The 23831-nt window shown below is 41.3% G+C and overlaps 3 protein-coding genes across 4 annotated transcripts in view; 1 reads left to right on the forward strand and 2 right to left on the reverse strand.

Annotated features, from left to right (window-relative positions):
* Positions 1-3230: 3230 nt before the first annotated feature.
* LOC103598377 (histone H4) lies at positions 3231-3595 on the reverse strand. The gene has a single exon (XM_008582368.1). The coding sequence runs from the start codon at positions 3587-3589 to the stop codon at positions 3278-3280; it is 312 nt and encodes a 103-aa protein (XP_008580590.1). The 5' UTR covers positions 3590-3595; the 3' UTR covers positions 3231-3277.
* A 3247-nt stretch (positions 3596-6842) lies between these two features.
* Positions 6843-7501, forward strand: LOC103598378 (histone H2A.J). Its single transcript, XM_008582369.1, has one exon. The coding sequence runs from the start codon at positions 6939-6941 to the stop codon at positions 7326-7328; it is 390 nt and encodes a 129-aa protein (XP_008580591.1). The 5' UTR covers positions 6843-6938; the 3' UTR covers positions 7329-7501.
* An 11272-nt stretch (positions 7502-18773) lies between these two features.
* Positions 18774-23831, reverse strand: part of WBP11 (WW domain binding protein 11) — a 16489-nt gene continuing 11431 nt past the window's right edge. The window contains exons 9-12 of one of the 2 annotated variants that reach the window (XM_008582372.1): positions 23151-23252; positions 22417-22710; positions 21183-21365; positions 18774-20014 (exon numbers count right to left, since the gene is read on the reverse strand). In XM_008582372.1, coding sequence (XP_008580594.1) covers positions 19581-20014; positions 21183-21365; positions 22417-22710; positions 23151-23252 — 1013 coding nt within the window. In that variant the 3' untranslated portion in view covers positions 18774-19580. Of the gene's footprint in view, positions 20015-21182; positions 21366-22392; positions 22711-23150; positions 23253-23831 lie in introns of both variants that reach the window. The other variant, XM_008582370.1, reaches the window with a different exon arrangement.

Consider the following 23831-nt stretch of genomic DNA (forward strand, 5'->3'; position numbering starts at 1 on the left):
ATTCTTACAATTTTATTTCCCCGGATTATATAATAATAGATGTAGATATTTTATACATTATCCCAAATAATCAAAATAAAGTTGTTACAATTGGGGGGAAATAAACATTTAAATTAGATCATCAGTGTGTTAAGGGTTGCAGGTGCCAAAGCACCTAAGGTAAGGTAAAATAAAATTAATTGGAATTCAAGTTGATACCCAAAGGACAAAAAAATTGAGTTAAAGAGTCATTTACATTTATCAGAAGATAAAACAAAATTAGAAATGGGCAAGGTGATAGGCACAAGTTTTTTAATATTAGGAAATACCATGTGTGTATAAGTATACTATAATAATTATTTTTGATAAAATATATGGCTTTACAGGAAAATATAAATTACCAAATTTAACTCAGGAAAAGTAGAAAGTTTAAATAGATAAAAACAAAGATAGTGAATCTGAAAATATAAACAAAATATTACCTCCAGGGCAGGAATAGATAATTGTGATGGTACATAATCTTTCAGAAAATAGAAATATATGGACAGCAACTCAGTTGATTTTATTAAAACGTTACCATATTATCCAAATAATAGAACATTTCCTCAAAACTTTAGTAAGTGCCTATGTGTATTCAAAATTCTAGGTCAGATGTTCTAGGCATACAGAGATGAATCTGATTTCTGCTTTCAAGTTCACAGACTAGTCAGGGACCACATAAAATCACAAGTTAAAGTTAGTGAAGCCTACTTCCAGGAATCTGGCAAAGCACCCATCTGAATGAAATTTCCACCACAAATACTGCATTATTGTGCTCACAAGAAAATAAGGAAAATCTCCAAAGGGCAAAAATTAAAGTGACAGTGAAATAAAAATTGAAGTTGAAGGCTCAGCAAGCATAAAATCTAGGGTTTTACTGGAGAATAAGCCTTGGGTCTCTTCTAAGGAGGAGAAATAAAACTTGAGACTTGCATTACGCTGACACATCGAAAGAGCCTAAAGTGGTCAACAGTTGACAGCAGCATCTGGCCCAAAGGTAATGGGAGATGTATAAAGAGAAGTTTTAAATCGTTTGTTATTTAACAAACATTTGCAGTAAGTCATTTATTAATAAATTTCAGATAATCTCGGTCTGATTCAATTTCAGATATTCTGTTGAGTTATTAAAACACATGACCCAGTTTTGGTTTGCAAATGTTTGCAGTCTGGTATGATACTAACAGGAATGGGCACTATCCTTGGACTCATTCTCATAGACAAAAATATTTACCAGGCTCTGATAATTAGGTTCTATTTTATAAAGAACACAAAACATGAACAAAATATAGCTATGCTACAAGGGAAAATATAGGTTCTATTAAGCAGGTACAAAGAATTGAGGTCATCTCTAAAAACCAAACAAAAAAAAAATAGATAATTCCAGGTAAATTAAGTACTTAAGAAATAGATATTTTGAACTGTCTTACTAACATTTATTGCCCTTTTCCACTGGTGCCCTAACCTTCATCCTTAATAATTTGATTCATGCTAAATCAGGTATTAAATAAGTGCAGGTATATGATCTACCTACCCAAATTCACTCATTCGGTCACTGAATGAATATTAAGGGCACAGTAGTGTGTCAGTCTGCTGTTTCAAGTAACTCCTTTTTTCACTTGCATTAAAGAAATTTAGCTCCTGGGACCATCCTGCTGCCCTAGAAAATAAACTAACACCAGAATCAAGTATACACTTGAGTCTTTATGGAGTACGACAAAGTACTTAGAAGTGAAACATCAGCAAATAAGGACGGAGAGCCTCCATGGCAGAAGAGGTGGCCCATAAGCGCTGAGATCAAGCGCTGTGGAATCCAGCAGGATGGGTTCGAATCCTGCCTCCAGTTCTTTAACACTTAGGGCTGGGTAACTCCCCTAAAAGCACTTCCACCCCCACCCCCCTGCAGTTAAGTGAATTCTCCATGTTTGGAAGCCAAAGCTGGGAGCGATTAGTTAACGCCGCACACCGCATTTGGAGCCTCTAAGCTTCTTTCCCAATCCCCTCATATGAAGTGAGGTTCGGAGTGACAGATCCAGGAACCGAGGGAGGCCGTCGCAGTGACTTCGGATGCCGCCTCGCCCCCCTGGCGGCCCTGCAGGCCTGCACGTAGGTGGGTCCCCCGGTCTTCAGCCCCCGCTGACGGGACAGCGCGCTCAACGGGACGCCCCCGCGCCCTACCTTGCTCGGCCTCCCGGCGCACCGCGAGGTCAGGGGTAGGACCCGGCGACTACTCTGCTCTCCCGTCTCCATTTTCACTGAACCTACTAGGACCCAAACAGCCGCCCTTTTCCCCTTGACAGCTCTACAGGCGGCGGCTCTGAACAGGGCCTTTACTCGGAGGCCAGGGCATCTCTCCCAGCTGTGACGAGGCCACTCGTGACCGTCTCCTGAGCATGGCCCGGGTGATGGGCATGAACCACGGCCTCCTGGCAACTTGGCGAGCTGCAGCTGCAGAAGACCCGGCTCTCCTTGCCGCTGGGAGCCGCACTGCGGCCAACTCCAGGCCGGTCGCCAGGCACTCAGGCCCGGACGCCTACCCGCCCCGCCCAGCCCAGCCCAGCCGACTCTGCAACTGTCCCACGGCAACTGCGGGCGCCCGCGAGCCGTGGCCGGCTTGGACTTCGCCCGCACTTTGCCGCCTTGCTTCCAGCGTTATGAGCTTGGTCGCCTGTCACTCAAAATGTCAGCGAGTAACACACTCGCAGCAGAGAAGAGCCGGGCGCGCCACACCGGGGCTGCACCGAGCGCTCTCGGCCTTTGCTTACTGTTCACGGCGCCCTCGGCTCCCACAGTCCGGCAGGCCCGGCCCCGAGGACCCGCCCCTCTGACGCGCGCCGCTCCCCTCCAATGGGAGGCGCCCGGCCGGCCGCCCTGATTTGCATAGAAGCTGCTCTATAAGTGTCCAGGGCCGAGGGACGCAGCCGCTTTGAGGACCTTTACCCCGTTCTAATACTTAAGAGGATCCGGCATCCGTCTCTAAGGCACACAGAAGCGCGAGGTGACTAAGCGCCCCGCGCCGCACTGCCGGGCTCCGTCCTGGCGCCGGGCTCCCCTGCCGGAAGTTACTGTCACCCCCACCCCCAGCCGCAAGCCTCACCAGCAGCCGCTTTTGCCGCAAACGTCCTCATAACATCCGAAACGCTGCACCTAAAGCACCTAGCCCTGATATTTACACGAAGCTACGAAAATGTTGTCAGCTCTTTTGTTGACTTTCTGGCGGCCCTAAAAAGGGCCTTTTCGAGTCAGAAGCTGGGGGCACGCATCAGCCGCCGAAGCCGTACAGGGTGCGGCCCTGGCGTTTCAGTGCGTACACCACGTCCATGGCCGTGACCGTCTTGCGCTTGGCGTGCTCGGTGTAAGTCACCGCATCGCGGATCACGTTCTCCAGAAAGACTTTGAGCACGCCCCGTGTCTCCTCGTAGATGAGCCCCGAGATGCGCTTGACGCCCCCACGGCGGGCCAGACGGCGGATGGCAGGCTTCGTAATGCCCTGGATGTTGTCACGCAGCACTTTTCGGTGGCGTTTGGCACCTCCTTTCCCCAGCCCTTTGCCGCCTTTGCCTCGTCCAGACATCTTGCCGCTCAGAAAACTCCGCAACGAGAAAGCAAGGAGCTAACAAGCCTGTGCGCCCCAGATCAGCGCTTATATTTGCTTGGAGCGGACCTGTTTGAAAACCTTGATGAGTGGGTGGAGCTCTAGGCCCCACCTCTGTCTTTTTTTCCTCCCTGCAGTTGTAAGTCCAGGAACCAATAAGCAGAACGAGAATAATTGCTTTTTTTGGAAAAACTTTTTGATATTTGTGCTATAAATTTCAAGAAAAACTTAATATGGTATATTTGAAAGTTTAAATAATATGAGCTAATAAAATTTATGTTGCCTTTTCTCAAGTCTTAAAAAAAAAATAGGCCAGATCTCATGCGCGTTGTCTGTCCTTGTCTGTCTCCCTCCTCTTTTTTTTTTTTTTTTTTCTTTTGGTGGCCGGCGGTCCGGGGATCCGAGCCCTTCACCTTGGTATTACACCACCATGCCCTAACTAACTAAGCTAGTCAGCTCTGGTTCTCATTCTAATACCCCCCCCCCTCCCCCGCAAACAGAATACGGAGTCTTATGTAATACCCATCCTGAATGAATGTGGAAATAGGAACCAGAAATGCTTTACATCTTATTAGATTTCAAAGCAATTACCCCGGACTCCGGGGGTCGGGGGGTTGGCGGGTGGGGGCGGGGGGGGAGATTTTTTAATGCTTCCTTTTTCTCTCTTGTGGCCCTGTGGAGAAAGAGATTTTTTTCAATAAATCTAGCTTCCCCGCCCCCCACCCCACCCATGCCTTTCCCCTCCCTTTCAGCTGCTCCTGAACAATTTGTAGATTTTCCTGGCTTCCCTCCCTCCTGGCCCGAAAGCGTTTATTTGCTTTTCAACCAAATAACTGTTTCATGGTTATTTAGTTAAAATATTGTAAATTTCTTCTTATGTCATTCAAATCTGAGGCTCTCACATCTTCCACTTAAAAATAAAAAGTTCTTGTAAAATAACGGATGCCACAACTGTGGCTTTGAACAATTATTTATGCTGCATGTCTCCAATCAGGAGGCTCTCAATCCCTTCCTTTCTCAAGAAAATCCCTAAACAAAAACGGAAGTTTCAGTAAAATGCCCCCACTCTTGGAAGGAGGCAGGACTCTGTCTTTCCGAGATGTTTTACTGCATTAAAAGGCAGCGGTACTTAGAGAATGGATTTATATATATAACTCTGTCCTAGGTACTTAGCATCTTGAGGAATGAATATTTTGGTAAATTTTGCTCTTTGTCCCTATTCTTGAAAATAAGCCTTTCCAGCAGGAAAACTTTATGGTAAAAATGTGTTATATTTCTAAATGCTTATAATTTACACTGTTTCTGTCCTTGCTCATCTCTATGACCCAAAAAGTACTTATTTTCTTGTCAAAGATGAATTAAAAGAGCCTGGGAACATTGTGTGGCTGAAAAAAACCTGTGAATAGTCAGACATTACTGCACGGTTTTAATCCTTGACTCACAGGGAAGAAAAGACTGTCAGATCTTGAAGAGATACGGATTCTTGTAATGGTAAAATAGGTTGACTTTACTCTTAAGAAATCAAGGTTAGAACATTTTCAAGTCAGAAATCTCTGGCTTACAATAAAATGAAAAATTGTGTCCAAAATAATAATAATTTTAAAAAGTCTAAGAATTTCCCATGATCTAGGCAAAAATTTTAGTTTACAGAACTCCTTTCAGGAACATCTTGTTAAAAACTGCACCAGAAATTTGTGTTATTGATGTTCACTAACATATTTAATATTTAATTTTAGTTTACAGAACTCCTTTCAGGAACATCTTGTTAAAAACTGCACCAGAAATTTGTGTGTTCATTTATTCAGTATATCTAAGTTATTGATGTTCACTAACATATTTAATATTCAGAACAACAGTGAGAAAGGTACAGAAGTTAGATGACTCATCGAAGGTCAGCTAGTAAGTGGTCAAGTCAGGATCTGGATGGAGGCAGTCTGGCTTCAGGATGATCGCTTTAACTGAAACAATACACTGCCTCTCAGCGCCAGACATTTATTGAGTCCACGCTATAAGTTAATCATTGTGCTAGGCAGTAAGAACATAAATATAAAAACTTGAAAACTTTACTTCAATGAAATCAAGTCTTTATTAGGATAATGAGAGGATACATTTGTTTCACTTTTAATTTAAATGGATACCATAATCCACACAAAAAGCAGTGTAACTGTACAACTGTGGAAAATGTGGCAAATGAAATTATCTCAATAAATTAGTAGCAATTTCTAATTAAAAATAAACAAAAAACACCTTACTTTGTTTCAAATATTATGAGTGCGTAATTCGGTCTTACAAGAACGAGTTGCTGCCATGCTTCCTTTACTCTCCGTGCTCATCTAAAAGGAGACCCCGGGGGGTCCTCAAGGTCTTCGCGGAGAACACGGTCCGTAACCCACCGGAGCAAGCCAAGGCCACAACTTGCAGCCTCGGCGACGGAGCTGCGCCTGCGCCTTCTCCCCGGACTCCGGGGGCTCTTTTTAGGCCCATCATCTTAAAGACAAGAGATGTTTAATTTCGGCTAAGCGAGCTGTTCCTCCGTCAGCACAGACAGCATTCACGTCTAGTCTATCACTCTAATTTCAGAGCCCATAGGCGAGAACGACCGGCAGCCTGTGAGCGGCAGAGCTTTGCGGGGAGACCAGTGTCATCGTCTACGGGAGACAGTTCAGAGGCCACCTACCGACGAAGCCTCTTTTGGAGCCAGCTGCCCGCACTGTTCGGTCACAAGAGGCCAGGCGCTCGTATAAAGGAACGGGCGACCTGCCGTGTACTGGGCAGGCAGAATTCGGCAGAGGCTGTGCTTTCGATCGAGGAGCTGTGTTGCTCTCAAGCGCGGGCTCGGGGCTCAGGTAACTACCTGGCGAGGATGCTGCATTACACGAGAAAGCCACCTGGGGGCACGGCAACGGCGGGCACAGGGCGCCACCTCAAGTGCTAGGGGCGCCTCTTGTTGAGCTCTCTTCTTCCGGGTTTCTTCTGTTTCCAACCACGTTTCCTTATTTCTTAAGTTTCTTTTCCTGAGAGCAAGCGTGGAGGTTGAAACCTCAATAAACACTAAATTCTTCTGGGCGCCCAAACACGGAGCATTCCGGGCCTAGGTATTCATATGGGCGGTTATGTAAATGAGGACCAGAAGTTCGCTGGTTTGATTGGAGAAGGCTGGAGGAGGCGGTCCCTCGGCTGGCGCTCTGGTTGGGAGCTGAGCCTGCCCGTCACTGGCCTCCGGAGCCGCAGAGTCTGTGGAGGCAGTTCCGGTGTGGTGCGCTGCGTTCCCGGGCCGGACCGCCCGGCTGTTTTTTTTCCTCGCTGGAGTTTTAGGCAGGAGGTGAACATGTCCGGTCGCGGAAAGCAGGGCGGCAAAGTGCGGGCGAAGGCCAAGTCCCGGTCCTCCCGCGCGGGCCTGCAGTTCCCGGTGGGCCGAGTGCACAGACTGCTACGCAAAGGGAACTACGCGGAGCGAGTGGGCGCCGGGGCGCCGGTGTACCTGGCGGCGGTGCTTGAGTACCTGACGGCGGAGATCCTGGAGCTGGCCGGCAACGCCGCTCGTGACAACAAGAAGACGAGGATAATCCCTCGCCACCTGCAGCTCGCCATCCGCAACGACGAGGAGCTAAACAAGCTGCTGGGAAAAGTGACCATCGCTCAGGGAGGCGTCCTGCCCAACATCCAGGCCGTGCTGCTGCCCAAGAAGACGGAGAGTCAGAAGGCGAAGAGCAAGTGACCCTGACGCCGCCACAGGGAGCCGGCTTCCCCAGCAAGGGCTCTCTTCCTAGCCGTCCCGCAGTGGTTTTTGAATGTGCCAGATGTCATGGAGGGCCCGTCCGATCTAGCGGGGAGGCGGGCGGCCAGGGGCCCTCCGGGGTCTGGAGCCAATAAAGTTGGGTGAAAATTGTGTGATCGAGAGAGCTGTGTAGTCTCGGGGATCCACCAGTGACCCCGGGGGAGGGGGGGCGGCGACCGGGAAACCTCTGGAGCAGGTACTGGTGGGTCGGCTTCGGTCCGAAGGTCATCCTTGAGGCGTTATGGGAGGGTGGAGGAGACCACGAGGGACCTAGTGGCCTGGCGGTGGGCAGGGTTGAGAGCTCTCCCTGATTGCGTTAAGGCAAAGTCAGTGCGGTGCGGCCTGCTCTGGAATTGTTACTTCCCCTTGCCAGGGCCTTCGCTCGCCTGTCCGGTTTGTGGGCGGTCAGGACCGAGCTGTGGAACGTCAAGCTGGGCTGGTCTCAGGCAGGAAGTTGTGTCTGTGGGCATACTTTTCAAAGGTGCAGTAACTTTCCGTCTTCGAAAGGGTGGCCCTGGTGACAGGGAATCAATTTAAGAGATCGTTCTTAGCCTCATAGCTGTTGTGTTTTCATGTTTTGGATGTCAAATATCTTTACATAGCACCCTTATGTTCACATTTCTTTAAAATGAAGGAAACATGTAGTAATACGTGTAACACAGAAGCATGAGTCATGAGGTTGGAAATTCATTCCCCCGACACTCATGTTGCATAACAGTGCTTTTAGTCATGCGTTACATGTGCTTAGGAGCTTTTGAAATGGTCTTGTCTCCACCATACTGTACTCCTTTGGAAATCGGTTTGACTTTGCTTTACAAAAAAACCCCTTGCTTTTAGGGGTTAATCTTTGTCAACCAAATAACCTACTTGAAATTTTTTCTGCTACTAGCCTGAAGTAATGACCTCGTTCCAATAGTAGCTATAGGAGTTGCATTGCTTGATGGCACAGTATTTTTTTAATAAATGTGTGAGGGAAGGTAAGGCCACATGATTTAAGTACTAGGAGAAATATATTTCAGGTCAGGACTCCACACTGAAAAGTTCAACACCAGTAATCCTATTCTGCCCTGACCCTTCCATTTCATGCTTCTCAGCAAGCTTCATCCTGGCCCACAGGACCCACCAAAAGGATCCCAGTTTAGATTTCACATATTTGGATTCATCTTCCCTGTGATTCAGAGTTGAAATCTTCCTGAAAACAAATCTGGTATGTCTTCGTCCTTAGTAGTGGCTGGCCCATTTTTCCATGTGGACTTTACAGCATTTACTGAACATCTCCCTGTGCTGTGCTCTGTACTAGAAAACAAATCTGGTATGTCTTCGTCCTTAGTAGTGGCTGGCCCATTTTTCCATGTGGACTTCACAGCATTTACTGAACATCTCCCTGTGCTGTGCTCTGTACTGATTGACGGGAGTAATGCAAGTAAGAATGTGAATGAGGCCAACCAGATTTTCACTGTCTTGGAGCTCACTTTTCCCCGCTTGGTTCCTGAAGACAGGACCAGGAATAAATAAATAAGTTAATGTGAGAGATCAGTTCTGTTAGTACTTGCGTCTCTGTTGCTTGTGAGATGTATGTTGGGGTTTCTTCTCCCCTGTGGTCATCCTTGAGGTGTCCAAAGGTCAGGCCACACATCTGAGGAGAATAGACCCCAAGGGTACCATGGACAGATTCTGAAATGTCCAGCTATTTACTCCCTAACTACCATTTAGAAGGTTTCCTCATATGTAAAATAGTCGTAATACTTGTTTTGAGGATTGAGGTTGTTCACTTACTATGTGCCACATATTAGGCACTTAATAAATTGAAAAAAGTACCATTTCCTATAGGGATACGGGCTTACCCTTATAGGTTAAATTGTGGGTGGTCATAACTAATAAGATTTTTTTTTTTTAATGGCCAATTGTTAGAATTAGTTCTCAGTATTACCAGTTGGGGGCAGTGGAGCGTGATGGTTTTTCATTTGAGTCTGATTTCCTGAATACAGGAGGTATCTGAGATTATTACCAAAATGAAGAAATAAGGACAAGGGCCATCAAGACATTTAAAAGCAAAAAACACTTTTGCACTTCCCTCTGAAGATTCACAGGAGTCAGCCTAACCTCGTTACCTGAAGAGCAAGGGAGGCAAGATACAAAGTGTAGTAACAGCCCCATCCCCACCCGATTGCTCCCACTACTGCCCCAGGGATTCTTAGGATTCCCTCAGAGACTTCTCCCTCAAAGATCAGCCCCTCACCATTTCTGTTTTTGATAATTTTTTAACGTGAGTAAAAATGTAGTAAACGTCAGTTAAAAATGCATACCTCCTATAAAATCAATGCAACCTGTGATCCTCCATGAACAAACAGTAGTTCTTGCTGCCATATAATTGTTAATTTAAAAGGCCAATGGTCTTCAAGCATGAGACCACATGGGAGAAGACCTAGGAAAAAACTGGTGGGAACTGAATTCTCGTTTTTAATAAGTTTATAATCCACAGTTTTATTTACATACACAAACTCTCTTAAGATAGGCCACTCAGTGTGGCAGGTTGTGCCTTGGCCAGGACTTGTTTGGTCCTTGTTTTTCCTTCAGGGCCAGTCTTGTTTTTGTTTCCCTGAGAACTGGTCTGTTTAGTTTTGTCTGCCTGGAATCAAAAGGTTTAGTCTGGCCCATAACTGGTGATGATTGGCATACTATATGCAGACTCTTCACAAAGCCCCTTCCAATGGCTGAAAGGTCATATACCAAAATGTTTAAGAACTCAAGATGTCTGGAATGACACTTAGGTTCAAATCAGCTCTGCTCCTTACTATTAATATGATTTTGGAAATGCTGCTCAATCTCTACACCTCAGTTTTATTTATGAAATGGGCATAATAATAGTTTACTTCAGCAGGTTTTGGGGAGGATTCAATGAAATAATGTGTATGGGGGCACTAAGTTTCTTCTGCTCCTTACTATTAATATGATTTTGGAAATGCTGCTCAATCTCTACACCTCAGTTTTATCTATGAAATGGGCATAATAATAGTTTACTTCAGCAGGTTTTGGGGAGGATTCAATGAAATAATGTGTATGGGGGCACTAAGTTTCTTATATAGAAATATGTTCAACGAATAGCAGCTATTCTTACTTCTATGTGAAACTGGATTTGGAATGAGTAGCAGTAATTATGGGACCAATTGACATAGGTAAACATATGGAAATCCTTTGACTTTTGTGATAGCAAACCTTAAAAACAATTTTAGTGGCTGTCTTGCTAATTACAAGACATCCACAATTCAATGTATAACAGAAGGAGAGTAATAAATGGTTGAAGCTTATGAAACTGAATTTGAATTTTTTGTTTCTGAAGACAACCTAGTTTGGAATTAATGTCTTGTTAAGTGCACCCATGCAGATTAAAAATGGAACCTGTTTGTTCAACAGTTTATTGAGCAGTATTATGTGTTACACCCATGATTGGTAACCAGCTGTCAATAAACTTACCGTCTATCATGGAACACACACAAAGAAGATATAATATGACATGCTACATGTAAATAGAGGGAGATGCTCAGGTTGTGAAGGGAACAGGGAGTAGGGGTACCTGTGTCATTCAGCCTGATAGGAACAATGGCTGGCAGCGAGAGTGACACCTGAGATAGGTCTAGGTGTAAGTTAGCCTGAGAAGCAGCATGCACTAAGGCATAGGGGTCAAAAGAATACCTGCAGCTGGATTTGAATCTGAATCTAGGGGAAAAGGTCTGGCCTGGAGATAAGAATTTGGTAGTCATGACTAAAAATTGCCAGAGTAGATAAAATCATCCAGGCAGAATATATAGATATGTAGACAAATAAATAGAAAATAGCCACAACCAACAAGAGATTTGGGGATCTGAAAGATTTTGGCAGAGGAAGAGGAGCCACTGAGGAAGGACACCAGGAGAGAACAAGGGATAGAGACTTTTCACAATTTGGATTGCTGCACTCTTTGACACCCCTAGTTTGCTTATATTCTGTCATGTAAGTAGCAAATGTCTTTAAAAGTTATTACTTTTTCCATACATAGGAAATGCTGAAAAGCTGGCTTACTTTACATGGAATTGGAATAGCTACGTATTTTTACCCTTTACGTTTTTGAATTGCACATTCAGAAATTCTATGTATATATGGTGACAGCAAAAACATTTTTTTAAAAAGCCAGGAAGAATATCAGTAAAGAACCCTTTAAAAAGATATCCTTTGTTATCATTCTGTTTAGTTGAACATAGTTTTCTTATACTTAAGTTTTAATTTTAAAGAAGTTTTAGAAACAGTGGTAACATTAATTCATAAAACCAATGTAGGCATTTTAGAATGTTTAAAACATGAGAAATTTGACCTTGACAAACCAATTTTTTAATTTTTATTTCTTTTTTTATTGAAGCATGATTAATTATACATATTTTGGGGGTACAGTGTTCACTATCAGTATTTGTGTATGATATGTGATGATCAAATCATTATTTTTAGCATGTTCATTATTACAAATCATAATTATACTTTGTGTCCATTACAAACCAATTTTTTAAAATCAATAAATATTTGGTTTCCCAAGAGGGAAATAGAGAGTAAGAGTAACAAAACAAACAATTTAAAAAAGGAACAGAAGAAATGAAACTGGCTTCAGGCAGATATGAAATTATCACCGTAAAATATTTTCCCTACAAGGAAAGAAAAGAAAGTTTAGGTATTAGAAATCAGAATTTAACCTGTACATACATGAAGGTGAATGACAGCATGTTTGGACATTAACTCAAATCCTTGATAATTTCATCAAGCCATGCAATTAAAAAGGAGGATGAGGCCTACATTTAACAAAATTATCTTTCTTTTAGACAAATAAGACAATCTTCTCATGAGAGTTTATTTGCTTTCTGTTTCAAAGTACTTCTCAGTGAACTTTTTCATGTCAAAAGCCCAAGTGGCCACTACAATTTCAAAATATCTCTGACGAAATTTTGCCCATTAAAGAGGTAAGTGTACAAATTGTGTAATGGTGAGAAAACATGAAGAAAGCATGTGTTTGCCCTGGAAGAGGTGCAGTTTTAGATTGTGAAGACTGGGAGAAATGCAGTCTTCACTAAGGTCTCTAAGGATGTGTGACTTCTAACTCCTAAAGCTTGGCCTGGGGCCAGGCATCACCAATCCTGGATCTGGACAGACAAAACTAAATAGATCAGTTCTCAGGGGCACAAAGACAAGACTGAGGAAGAAGTCTTCATCAGGTTCGGAAATGGTGACCCAAAGCAAAATTTGTCCTAGGTTTGCTGGTCTAGAGACCTCTGAACTCCTTAGCCCTTGAAGGTCAATTGCAAACATTTATTAAACCTATGTTCATCCCTCTCCCTATAGACTTTACCTGTTACAGACAACACTAAATATTAAGCCAGTAAGCAGTAGAACTGGAAATAGAAAACTAAAAACGATTTTTACCAAAGAATACAAATCTGATCAGATAATCAAAAAAAATCCAAAAGATTTTCTTCTTAGGGAAACAAATTCAACACTGAAGTCTTCAACAAAATATAGGAACTCGATTCAGCATGAACTTACCTCTCAACTGTGAGCAGGTGGCACCTCCTACAGATAAAGTCACAGGGGTCTCAGATGTTCTGTTACTTAGTTGAGAGTCCTGGTTTAGGCAATGAGTACTTTAGCTGCACCTGTGTTTTTGTCTTTGCTCTCCAGCCAAAGGCCACCAGGGACACAACTGTGGTTGAACAGGTCGGGTTTGTTGCTCTTTGCAGCAGGGAGAACACGCACCATGGGAAAATGTGGGATGTCTCAGGAAGTCAGTGTTAGGATTTATTACAGGGTTTATGTTTGTGTTAGCTGATTTGGGGGCTTTACTCAGGATTGCAAGCTGTCAGGAAGTGGGGTGCAAGGAATGCTGTAATGTGTGGAACAAAGTGAGGCTAAAGCTGTATGGATAAATATGTTAGTGCTTATAAGCCAAGAGAGGGGGCTCTTTGGTCACTTTTGTGGTTTGGATAATGCTCTAGTTTTTGTTTGTGTTCAGACATGATTACAGAGTGGTCTTGTTTCTGTTTTGATTTTTCACAGTCACCCAGTAGCCTTGTCTGGTTTTGGTGTTCTGTGAAATTGTTTATGTTCAGTGGAACACCATGGTGTAGCTGTGAGTGTCAGGCTAGCTCCTAGCAACACCAAGGCCTAGCTGTTAGTCCAGGCCAGTTGCTATCTGTAGGGCTGCTTTTTTCTTTCTCAGTGGCTAAAGAAACCCCAGAAGAGGGATTGCTCAGCAGTGGAAGTAGACAAAGACATCTCAAGGCAAATGTTATCAGTGTCCAAGCACCATGCAAAAGAGGGAGCGATTGTCTTTGATCATTTTAGTTGCACATTTTTATACTGTAAACATCCAAATCCTCTAATAACATCCTCTTGTTTTCATGTTCATCAAGGAACTTTCTATCTTGAATTTATCTTTTGGTGTATGTCTTCATATAGGGTAAGAATGTCATGGTTTCTTTAACATAGTATTCCTTGTGCTCCTAATAATAAATTATGCTTTAAATTTATATTATATGTACATACACTTACATATGGTTTATATGTACTTAAATTTATACATTAAATAAATACTGGGACCTCACTTTCCTTCCATCTTCTAATATCCTCCTTCCTATTGCCCAGCCTTCCCAAATGGAAGACAAATGACAAGAAAGCCCATTGATGGAATCCACAATTCAGCCTCCGGGTGACATAGAGCAGGGTGGAAAAGTGTAAAGAGAGGATCTGGAGGATCATATTATCCAAATATCATGGTGGCAGGCACCCACTACCATGGGGGAAGAATGTCATTGGGCCTTTCGTGGCATGACAGAGGTTATCCCCTCACAAAACCCTTGATGTACAAAGTGTTCTAGCAAGAACAAACAGGACAGATGGAATCCTTGGGTTTCTGAAACTTTCACAAGAGTAGTTCTTAAATGAAGTCTGTAACATTTACAGATATATAGATTCTAGCCCATTCTTGCTGCCGTTCTTTCTATATACCGCTCGCCAGCAGCTGGGAACTCACACCCACTCTCTTTTGCTTCAGCACATTGACTAGAACTAGCTCATGTTTCATCTAACTGCAGGGAAGGCTGGGAAATGTAGAAGAGTAGATGGGATACTTTGGTGAGTACCATTGTCTCTGTCAATTTCTTGGAGCATTTTTTGCTTACTTCCTCATTCTTAGCTTTGTTCTATTTAACAAACTTCTAACATGAAGGCTGCCAGTCAGTTGGGGTTCTCCTGAGATTTTTTGAGAAAAAAATGACACAAAACAAGTTTTGATCATTGACTGTTACACATAAACTAGCAGTGCCTAACCCTCTGCCAGAAGGAGCTTGAGAAATATTCAATTTGTTTTTGCCAAAGGAATCTGTGCTAAGAATTTTATAACTACGTTGTGATGTGGAGCTGGAGAACACGGAATTTTCTTTGGGTTCCTATGTGCGAATTATTAATTTATTGCCTTTGAGCTCCAAATTCTAACTTCAGTATCTGCTCTGAGATAATAGGTGGAATTCCTTTGGCATTTCTCCATTGCAGTAAGCATGACATATAGTTTTCTCAGTAGAGGGCATTGAGAGGATATCTCAGGAGGAAAGGGTGTTTTCCATGGGAACACCCAGTAAGGCAGGCTACCTGCCTGCAAGTGCAGGTTTCATGCTACAAAAGCAGAGTAGTGACCGAGACTGTAAAGCTCATATAGCTTGTAAAGCCCCAAATATTTACCATATGGCCCTTTAGAGAAAGCTTGATGATCCTTGTTCTAGACTATTAGTGGCAACAAACAAACAAAATAATAATAAAAACCACCACAAAGCATCTATGTAAATAACTGACGTAATTCTACTAGTTTTTCTCTATGTGGTATTTTCATGGTATTCTTTACTTTTTTATGTTAACCCTTAAGTTTTTTTTATGAACATGTGTTTTATGAATAAACTCTCAAGAGTACAAATGTGGATTTCAAAATACCTCCTCCTCTGCTCTAGGCTGCTGGATTTGTATTTGGCCTCTGTTTTACTTCTCTAACTCAAGAAAGCCAACAGGCATTCTTTGAAGGTATGGTTTTCTTTGCAATAAGTTGCTAAATATCGTACCATTTTTCACTCCTTCATAAAAAGGGAAAAAGTTTGGCCTTCATAAAATATGGCTTTTTCATTTGTGAGTTTTATAAAACCAAGCAAGATTTTAGAGCTATACTTAGATTATCTGTTTTCCTTCTTTTCCTCCTTAAACTTTGGCTGCCACCTGCCTCTTTTCTTTACTTCACTATTTTATTGGGATCAAGCTTGCTGGGCTCAGTAATAATGAATAGTATTGTTAATTCTGTTCCTCATTGAACTCTAAATTTTTATTGATATTCTACAGATATAAACACTATTGTGTTCTTTCTTCATAAAATACTGCTATAAAAATCATGAAAACCTTTTTTTTTAGATTTCATACAGCATTTTTAGCATTAATTCTCCTGCATATATTAATTTGCAAATATGGTGTAATTCTTACTGAAAAATGGATTCATTGTGGTAAATTACAATAGAAAACATTTAGCTTATTTTTAAACTTAAGATGCTTAATGAGGGGAAATACTCTGTGTGAATGGGATAATGTGTCAAGGAAAAATGTGTCTGGTCTTCTCTTTGCAGCCTCCTGATTTAAAAAAAAAAATAAACTTTTTTCTCTATTTGGTTGCAGTGCCGTTAGTTCAATAGTAGATATTTAATGTTTTTAAACTTAACAGAATAATTTCTATTTTTTTTAAACCTCTCTATAGAAAAGTTAACATTTAAAAATTATAAAGGTAAAATAAGTATGTCTTCACTGGCACATGGTATAGCTGTCAGATTTGTTTTCAAATTGCTCATTAATGCAGTTAAAAAAGGTTCTTTAAGAAAAACTTTCATTGATAAATATTGTATTCAAGGTTTGAGACAGTTAGACACCGAAGTTTATTCCCTAAAATGTCCCTGAGGTCCATGAGAGTAGGTTCCTTACCTGATTTTGCTTAGCACGGTATTCCTAACACCTAGCTCACAGTAGGCTCTCAGTAACTATCTGTTGAATAAAAACTTCCCACTCTGACTCTCCTACCCTCAACTCCTCAGGTACCTTGTCTCACCCCCTTATTCTCCAACCTCTCCCTTACTGGTTATTGCCCCTCACCAAATGAGCTTGATGATGAAGCAAAACTCCTGTTCACCCAGTCAATAGCTACCTACCCTCTGTCCTCTCTTGTTTTCCTTCATAGCTGAACTATAAGGCCCTCCTAGAGAGAGAACTGAAGTGGGAAGACAGTTATTTTGGCCTCGCAGAAGTTCCAGCTCCAACCTTTGCCAAAAGCTCTTATTTCTAGGGATGTAAAGACTTTTTTTCCAGCAACTAACTCATTCATACCTTCCTGAACCTAGAACCTTTATGTGTAGAAACTATGTGCAGCTCTGCTTGGTATCAACTTTGAGCCCAGTCCTGCAATAAGACTTGTCCTCCAAATTAATTCTGGCTGAGACAATTTTCAGGTATTAGACCTGCTCCAGTTTGAGTTAGGGATAAAACACAAGGTATGCAATTCTATATGGAATGGTGATTGTGTGAAGAATTACTTGAATGCAATAAAAATAATTTTGAAAATATTTAAAAATAACTCTCCCCAACTATATATATATATAAATATATAGATATAGATATATAGAGAGATATTTCAATAAAGAACACAAACTGTACAAAATGAGCATTGAAACTAAACAGAACCTTGGATAACTTCTAGGCCTTTATTCTGACTACATGCCATAGCAGAGTACAGTAATATTGTGGTAGTCCTTCATTTTTGTTTTTATTTTTACCTTTTTTTTTTTTTTAAAAATACGCATTTTAAAGCCCCTTAAAGCTCAGGAAAGAGTAAAATGCACTTCAAAATGATTTTAAGAGGCAATTGCTTTGTAATAAAGTAACACTCAAACAGTAACAAGTTTATCCATATACTGGACTGAAAATATTTTTTTTTCCTTTTTGTCTTTTTTCGTGTCTGGCAACGGATCGCAACCCTCAGTGTCGCGCCCGTACCGGACCGGGACCGGCAATGGGATCGCAACCCTCGGTGTTGCGCCCGCACCTCGCTCAGCCAGTGAGCGGCCAGTCTGTATGTGGGATCCGAACCCTCGGCGGGAGCGCCACCGCACTCCCAAGCGGCGCACTGTAGCAGTGCGCCACCAGGCCGGCCCCTGGACTGAAAATTTGTATTCAGGTTACATGTCATAGCAGTGATCTAACCAGAGCAAACATTTTTATAAAATCATGACATAAATCATAATCATGACAACAAATGTCTACCCAGAATCAGAACTGCTGATGCCCCTTTCCTGCGGTTGCTGCTGATGTATTAAATGTATCAGATTTTACCACTGTAAGAATTTTCAGAAAATAAAACTAGCAGTATTAGGAAATGCCTTTACAATAAACTGTCAATAGCTTCCTTCTGTTAACACAAATCAGATATCTATTCCAGAAAGAATATAAACTTAAGCAAGAACATTAAAAAATATTGCCAACCAAGTATGGGGAGTAACTGTTTAATGCCAAGATATTAAACAGTTAATGTAATTATAATATTGATTTGATGATGAGGTAACAGTGTTCAATACTTGCATTTACACGATCAAAGTTTCAACTCACTTGCTGACCTATATTAATTACACTAAAAAGGAAAAACAAACTCAAAATGGATTATTTAGTGCTTTGGCAGGATCTGCTTTAATTTTAAAGAATAACTTCCAAGCAAAGCCAGACACACAAAAGATCTCAATAAAAATCTAAAAATCCATTAGAGAAATCAACTACAAGAAAATAAAAGCTTTATTGTATTATTGCACTACCTTTTAGGAAATCACCAATTTTTAACGGTATAGGATTCACATGAAAGGCATTTAAGATACAGGAGAAAGCAAGGTGTGCCTAAACACAATGCATATACTGTGTGTGTATGAAATACACACTCTGGGCCACTAAATAAATCACATGAGCCCTTTTTAAGTTTTAATTATTTTCAAGTGAAAAATCAGGGAAATGCTTGTGAAAGTCATCTCCCAGGATTACTGGACAGATGAGTTAGTTATTAAAACACTTTGTAAAGAAAATATTATAAATGTAAATTAATGGTGTTAAGTAGTTATTCATTAATATTTTAATATAACGCACATAAAACCCACCAATTCAAAAATAAAAATAAGCTTTCCTGATTCTCTAATAGTTTAGAAATGGTTTTAAATGGGCTTTGCAATTCAATTAGTATCAGTTGACAAACTCTGGAGAAAATAATCTTTGAAGATAAGACTCATTTTCGAAGCAATAAAAGCTGAGTCATACTGTTTGTAACATGAAATTTATTTAAAGCCAGTATGATAATCTTGAAAGAAAATTATTCTTCTTTATCTCATAAAATCTAAAACTTAGTTTTTAACCACATTTTTAATAAGATTCTTATTCTGTACCAGAAATGATCGTTCCTTAAAACCCAAGTTTTAAATACTTGCTTCTTTTCCGCCCATAAAACAGGTATCATGTTTACACATTATCAGTAACACAGAGGGTATCTTGGTGTAGAACATTTATTTATTTTTTCCATGAAACACTCAAACTTTAGGTCAGTGGTAAATAATTTTAATCAAAGAATTGTACATTTTCTTCCCACATATCCTGCCTTGTATTAGGAAATAACATTGTGATCCATTTCGTAAGTAAAATATTATAAAATACTTACAGAAAAATATTAAAAATAACTCAAACACAAAAAGCAAGATGAAATAAGCTGTTTTTCCAGAAATCTCTACTCCAGTGCCCACAGCACACAAGAGAGTCAACACTAATAAGTAACTAGCATCCCCCTGATCACAAATTTCCAAAGAACTGGAGAAGGGGAAGAAATGGGAAGCAATGGTGGTGTGAAGGGGAGTGGATGTTAGCAGCACTGCTTCAATAACCAATCTGGTTTGAATGGAACACCCTCTCTTATATGCAGTAAATTCTGAACAAGGGTAAACTTTAGGATATCCTGGAACTGAAATTAGAAAATACCCTGACAGTGGAAGTAGCTTTCTCACCTAAGTTTAAGAACAGCCTCTTTCTCCATGAACCACTGTTGTGAACAGAAGCCTGCTCTGGCATCAAAAGCTGTCACAGTAGCCCTTCCATCTCTTTCATGAAGGCTTCATAAACATCATCCTTAGTTTGTACTGAGACAGGAACAGAAGGAACAGATTTGGGGGCTGCTTTGGCAAGAGGCACAGCCGAATCATCCTCTGACTTTCTTTGGGGAGCAGCAGTAGCCCCTTTATTCTCCCGACGTACCCTCAGTGCAGTGGGCACAAATCGAGTAATCTCTGCCTTGGGATTAGTGATCTGTGGCTTGGCACTGATGGTTGCTGTGGCTTTCTTCTCAATGGTGGCTGCACTTGTGTCATCTGCCTTGGGTCGCTGAATCAAGTTGGGTGGGGCACTCAAAACCCCCGGGTTCGGCAAGGGAGCTGGTGGGAAAAGTCCAGGTGGGGCAGGTCCAAGTGGAGGCACCAAAGGTGGGCGCATCATGCCAGGACGAGGTGGAGGGATACCTAAATAAAGAAGAAAACAAGCGGAATGAACTTAAGTACTAATAAAATTTAACTACTGTTAAAGATGCTTAAACACAGGTTGACAATTTTTAAAAACTGAACAATTTAAAGAAAATGAGCTGAACTCATGCTGCTCGCTATTTGAAACTAACATATTCCGATAGTAAGGAATATTTTATTACACAACAATATTCACTTTCAGTCGGTATCACTGTACTTAATGTTTTCTTCTTCTTTAAATAATGTCATACTTTAAAATATAAAGTAAAATTGACAATACCAACTGCTTTCAAATACTATTTCAAATCTGACAGTCCAAGATTCTAATCTAGCTGTACAGTGCGAATGTTATTAAGGCCAAGATCAGGAAGTATATCCCTATGCATTATTAACTTATTTCCACACTACTTTCCCTGCAAAAAAAAAAGTAACTCAATGGGCAGAAAATAAAATTTTAACCCTGATCATTAAATGGACATGGAATGAGAGAATGTAACTAATCACAATCTGTCATCATTACTGGAAAAGAATTCATGTCCTATTGATGGCTCAGACATACAATCATCATATACCAAGAACTGCAGATTTTAATTTTCTTCAAATGCCACTTTTAAGATTGAATATAAAGCACAATATTTCATCAACTCTAAGATGCTATTGATTACATAGACTCATAATTATTCTATGTACCACTGAGAAAGGAAAAAAGCCCAAGCTGGGGCACTTAAAAGGAGACCTTCACATTAAACTGGGACATTTAATGTAGTAAAGCAGAAATAAACCCGACACATAAAACAAGCCCACAAGGAAGCTTTGACACTGGATAGAAGAAGGGGAAAAAATCCCCCATGATTTAAAACTAAGTTGGTTCTTGTGCAGATGAATGGAACGACTTCACAATTACAACTGTACTCCTAAAAAAAAATCTCCAATAGAGAATTCCATCCAAAGTGGTCTCTGGCTGAGAGAAGTCTCTCAAATGATAGGCAGAATGAAAGGCAAATACCCATTTCAACTCCACTTCAATCCAGGCCAATTACAATCCAGCAATTACAACCACCACTGACTGTAAGATGCCCCTTGATTTCAGGATATAGAAATATGATAATATGTCTTAGAGCAAATAAAATACATAGTAAGTTTTTGTTACAAAAATTGAAAGCTTCACCTGGAGGTGCAGGGGGAGGTAGCCTTGGTGGAGGTCCCCGAGGAGGAGGGCCAGGAGGCAGACCTGGAGGTGGACCGGGGGGAGGGCCAGGGGGTCGGCCTGGTGGTGGTCCTGGAGGTAAAAGTCGGGGTAAAGGACCTCGGAGTCCTGGCATTCCAGGTGGTCTCAGGAATGGAGGTGCTCCTGAAAAGAGAAAAATGATAAATTAATGTCAAATGAATATACATTAAGTAATAATTGTGGTATAGAGGTAACTCAAACATGGTTTGACTAATCACTTGAACCTGAAATCAGACAACTTCAAAAACTCACTGAAACGTGTGGAAATAGAATTCATTCAACAAATATCTGAGCACCAGAAAAAGGATATTCGGTTTGTTATGGATCGTTTCTCTTTATTTCCCAGCACTGACAAAAAGCATACTAAATCACCGCTCTGTGGGGCTAGGCACATACGAACATGAGAAGAATTCTTAAATGGTTCCATTATAAGCTGAAAATGGAATATAAAGCAGAATGCTTTAAGGACCCCCCAGAAACTCATTTAGATATATACAAGGACCACTGAGAATGACATAAGATACATGATTTTGCTTTGTGCCAATCAGAAAAGGATTAGCTTAACTGAAGAAAACTTAATTGGCTGACTGTAAAATGAAGGACTAAATTTATGAAATGCCAAGAAGTAAATAAACTTGTTATACTTTTAAGCTGAACACCTGCTGAATAGACGGATCACATTTGTTTCTCTAGAAGAACTACAACTATAAAAACTAAAGATTATGCTGACATTCAACAATTCTTAACCTAAGAAGAACATGAGATAGTATTAACTGTGTCCTAGTCCCATCTGCTACCGATTTAGAACTGGGTCAACCTGTCATATTAAAAAGTAACACTTTTTACTGAGAAAAGTAAAGCCCCAGTTACATGTTCAAGTTTCTGCGTACTAAATAAGAACTCTGAGAAAGTAAGAGCTTTGGAGAAAAACAGGTGGCTGAAGAACTGCAGTGCTTTAGGAATGAGCTGCAAACAATGCTTCATAAATGAACACGTTTGACTTCTCCTTTGAGACTCCTCAATAGCTTAGAGAATTCCACTAGGAAGAATGAGAAAACATCAATAGTAATGATGCATGATGTTTTAAAAAATGACTTCATTCTAACCTCATGTAAACTTAAATATTTATTCACATCATTTAAGTACTTACCTGGAGGTGGTCCAGGAGGAAGGCCTGTAGGTGGTCCAGGAGGAAGGCCTGTAGGTGGTCCAGGAGGCCGTAAAGGTGGAGCAGGTGGTGGTCCAAGAGGAGGTGGTCCAGGCATGGGAGGTGCTTGTATCTGAGAAGGAGGAACAGACTGTGGGGGTGCCTGCTGCTGTGAAGCAGCAGTAGATGTGCCATCGGAATGAGATTCTTCTTTATGCTGTTTTTGTGACTGCTTTTCTGCTTCAGAATCATCAGAATCATCATCATCATCATCCTCTGAAAATTCCTCTACTTCCCGTCCCTCCTCAGGGATTTCCTGACCTGAAAGAAATTTTAAACCAGGTAAATGGAGTTCATTTATTTTTTACAGCATGGAGAACAGCATTGACTGAAGACAAATGCTCAGTAAATGCACTCTTAAACTTAATAACCAAATAGACTTCTTCAATAACATACTGAGATGTGGAAGAATCAAACAGTACTCTGCTCATGTACACTAGTGTAGCATAGTGGAATGAACCCAGGCTTTAGAACAAGACAGACCTTGATTTAAATGGCAGCTCAACCATTTACTAGCTGAGTATCAATCATTTACTATCTGTGTAACTTTGGGTGGCCTACCTACTGGCTCCAAACCTTAATTTTTATAAAACAAGGATTTATTACTTACTTCAGGGTTGCTGAGATACTAAATAGAAAAATATGTAAAGCAATTGGCACAAGGAAATACCAAACTGCGATTGACTATTTCCTCGCCTTACCTGCCATACGAAGCATCATGGCTTGAAGAGGAGTCAGCTCTTTCATGTTCTTCTTTTTCTTCCTTGATTTTCCAGGCATATCTGCGAATCGTACACTCAAACCTAAAGGGCCAGGGGAGGGAGGATGAGGGTGGATTGGAATCCACAAAATTCAGTAAACGTTTACGAATAACAAACACTATAAGGTACTAGATATGATTGCTACCTACTACTTGGCAGAAGATAAGTGCAAGAAGAGATAGCCATATGAAATACAGTAAATGAAGCATCAATTGATAAATATATGCTAGAGTGATTTAAGATTTATAAATTTTAAAAGCTTAAAGAATACTATTAACATCTTCATGACAATATAATTGAATACCCAGATAAAAACAGACAATTTTGGGCCGGCCCGGTGGTGCACTGGAGAGGGCGGCGCTCCCGCCGAGGTTTCAAAAAACAGACAATTTTGGGCCGGCCCGGTGGTGCACTGGAGAGGGCGGCGCTCCCGCCGAGGATCCCGTGTGGAGACCGGTTCCCGCTCACTGGCTGAGCGTGGTGCGGGTGCAACACTGAGGGTTGCGATCCCGTTGCCGGTCCCCGGTATGGGCGCGACACCGAGGGTTGCAATCCCGTTACCGGTCAGTAAAAAAGACAAAAAGGAAAAAAAAAAAAAAAAAAAAAAAAAAAAAAAAAAAA

This window comes from Galeopterus variegatus, unplaced genomic scaffold (assembly GCF_000696425.1).
Source record: "Galeopterus variegatus unplaced genomic scaffold, G_variegatus-3.0.2 Scaffold2594, whole genome shotgun sequence".
NCBI lineage: Eukaryota > Metazoa > Chordata > Mammalia > Dermoptera > Cynocephalidae > Galeopterus > Galeopterus variegatus.

Coding starts and splice junctions, on each gene's coding strand:
- LOC103598377 (XM_008582368.1), bottom strand. CDS start 3,589: ATGTCTGGACGAGGCAAAGGCGGCAAAGGGCTGGGGAAAGGAGGTGCC.
- LOC103598378 (XM_008582369.1), top strand. CDS start 6,939: ATGTCCGGTCGCGGAAAGCAGGGCGGCAAAGTGCGGGCGAAGGCCAAG.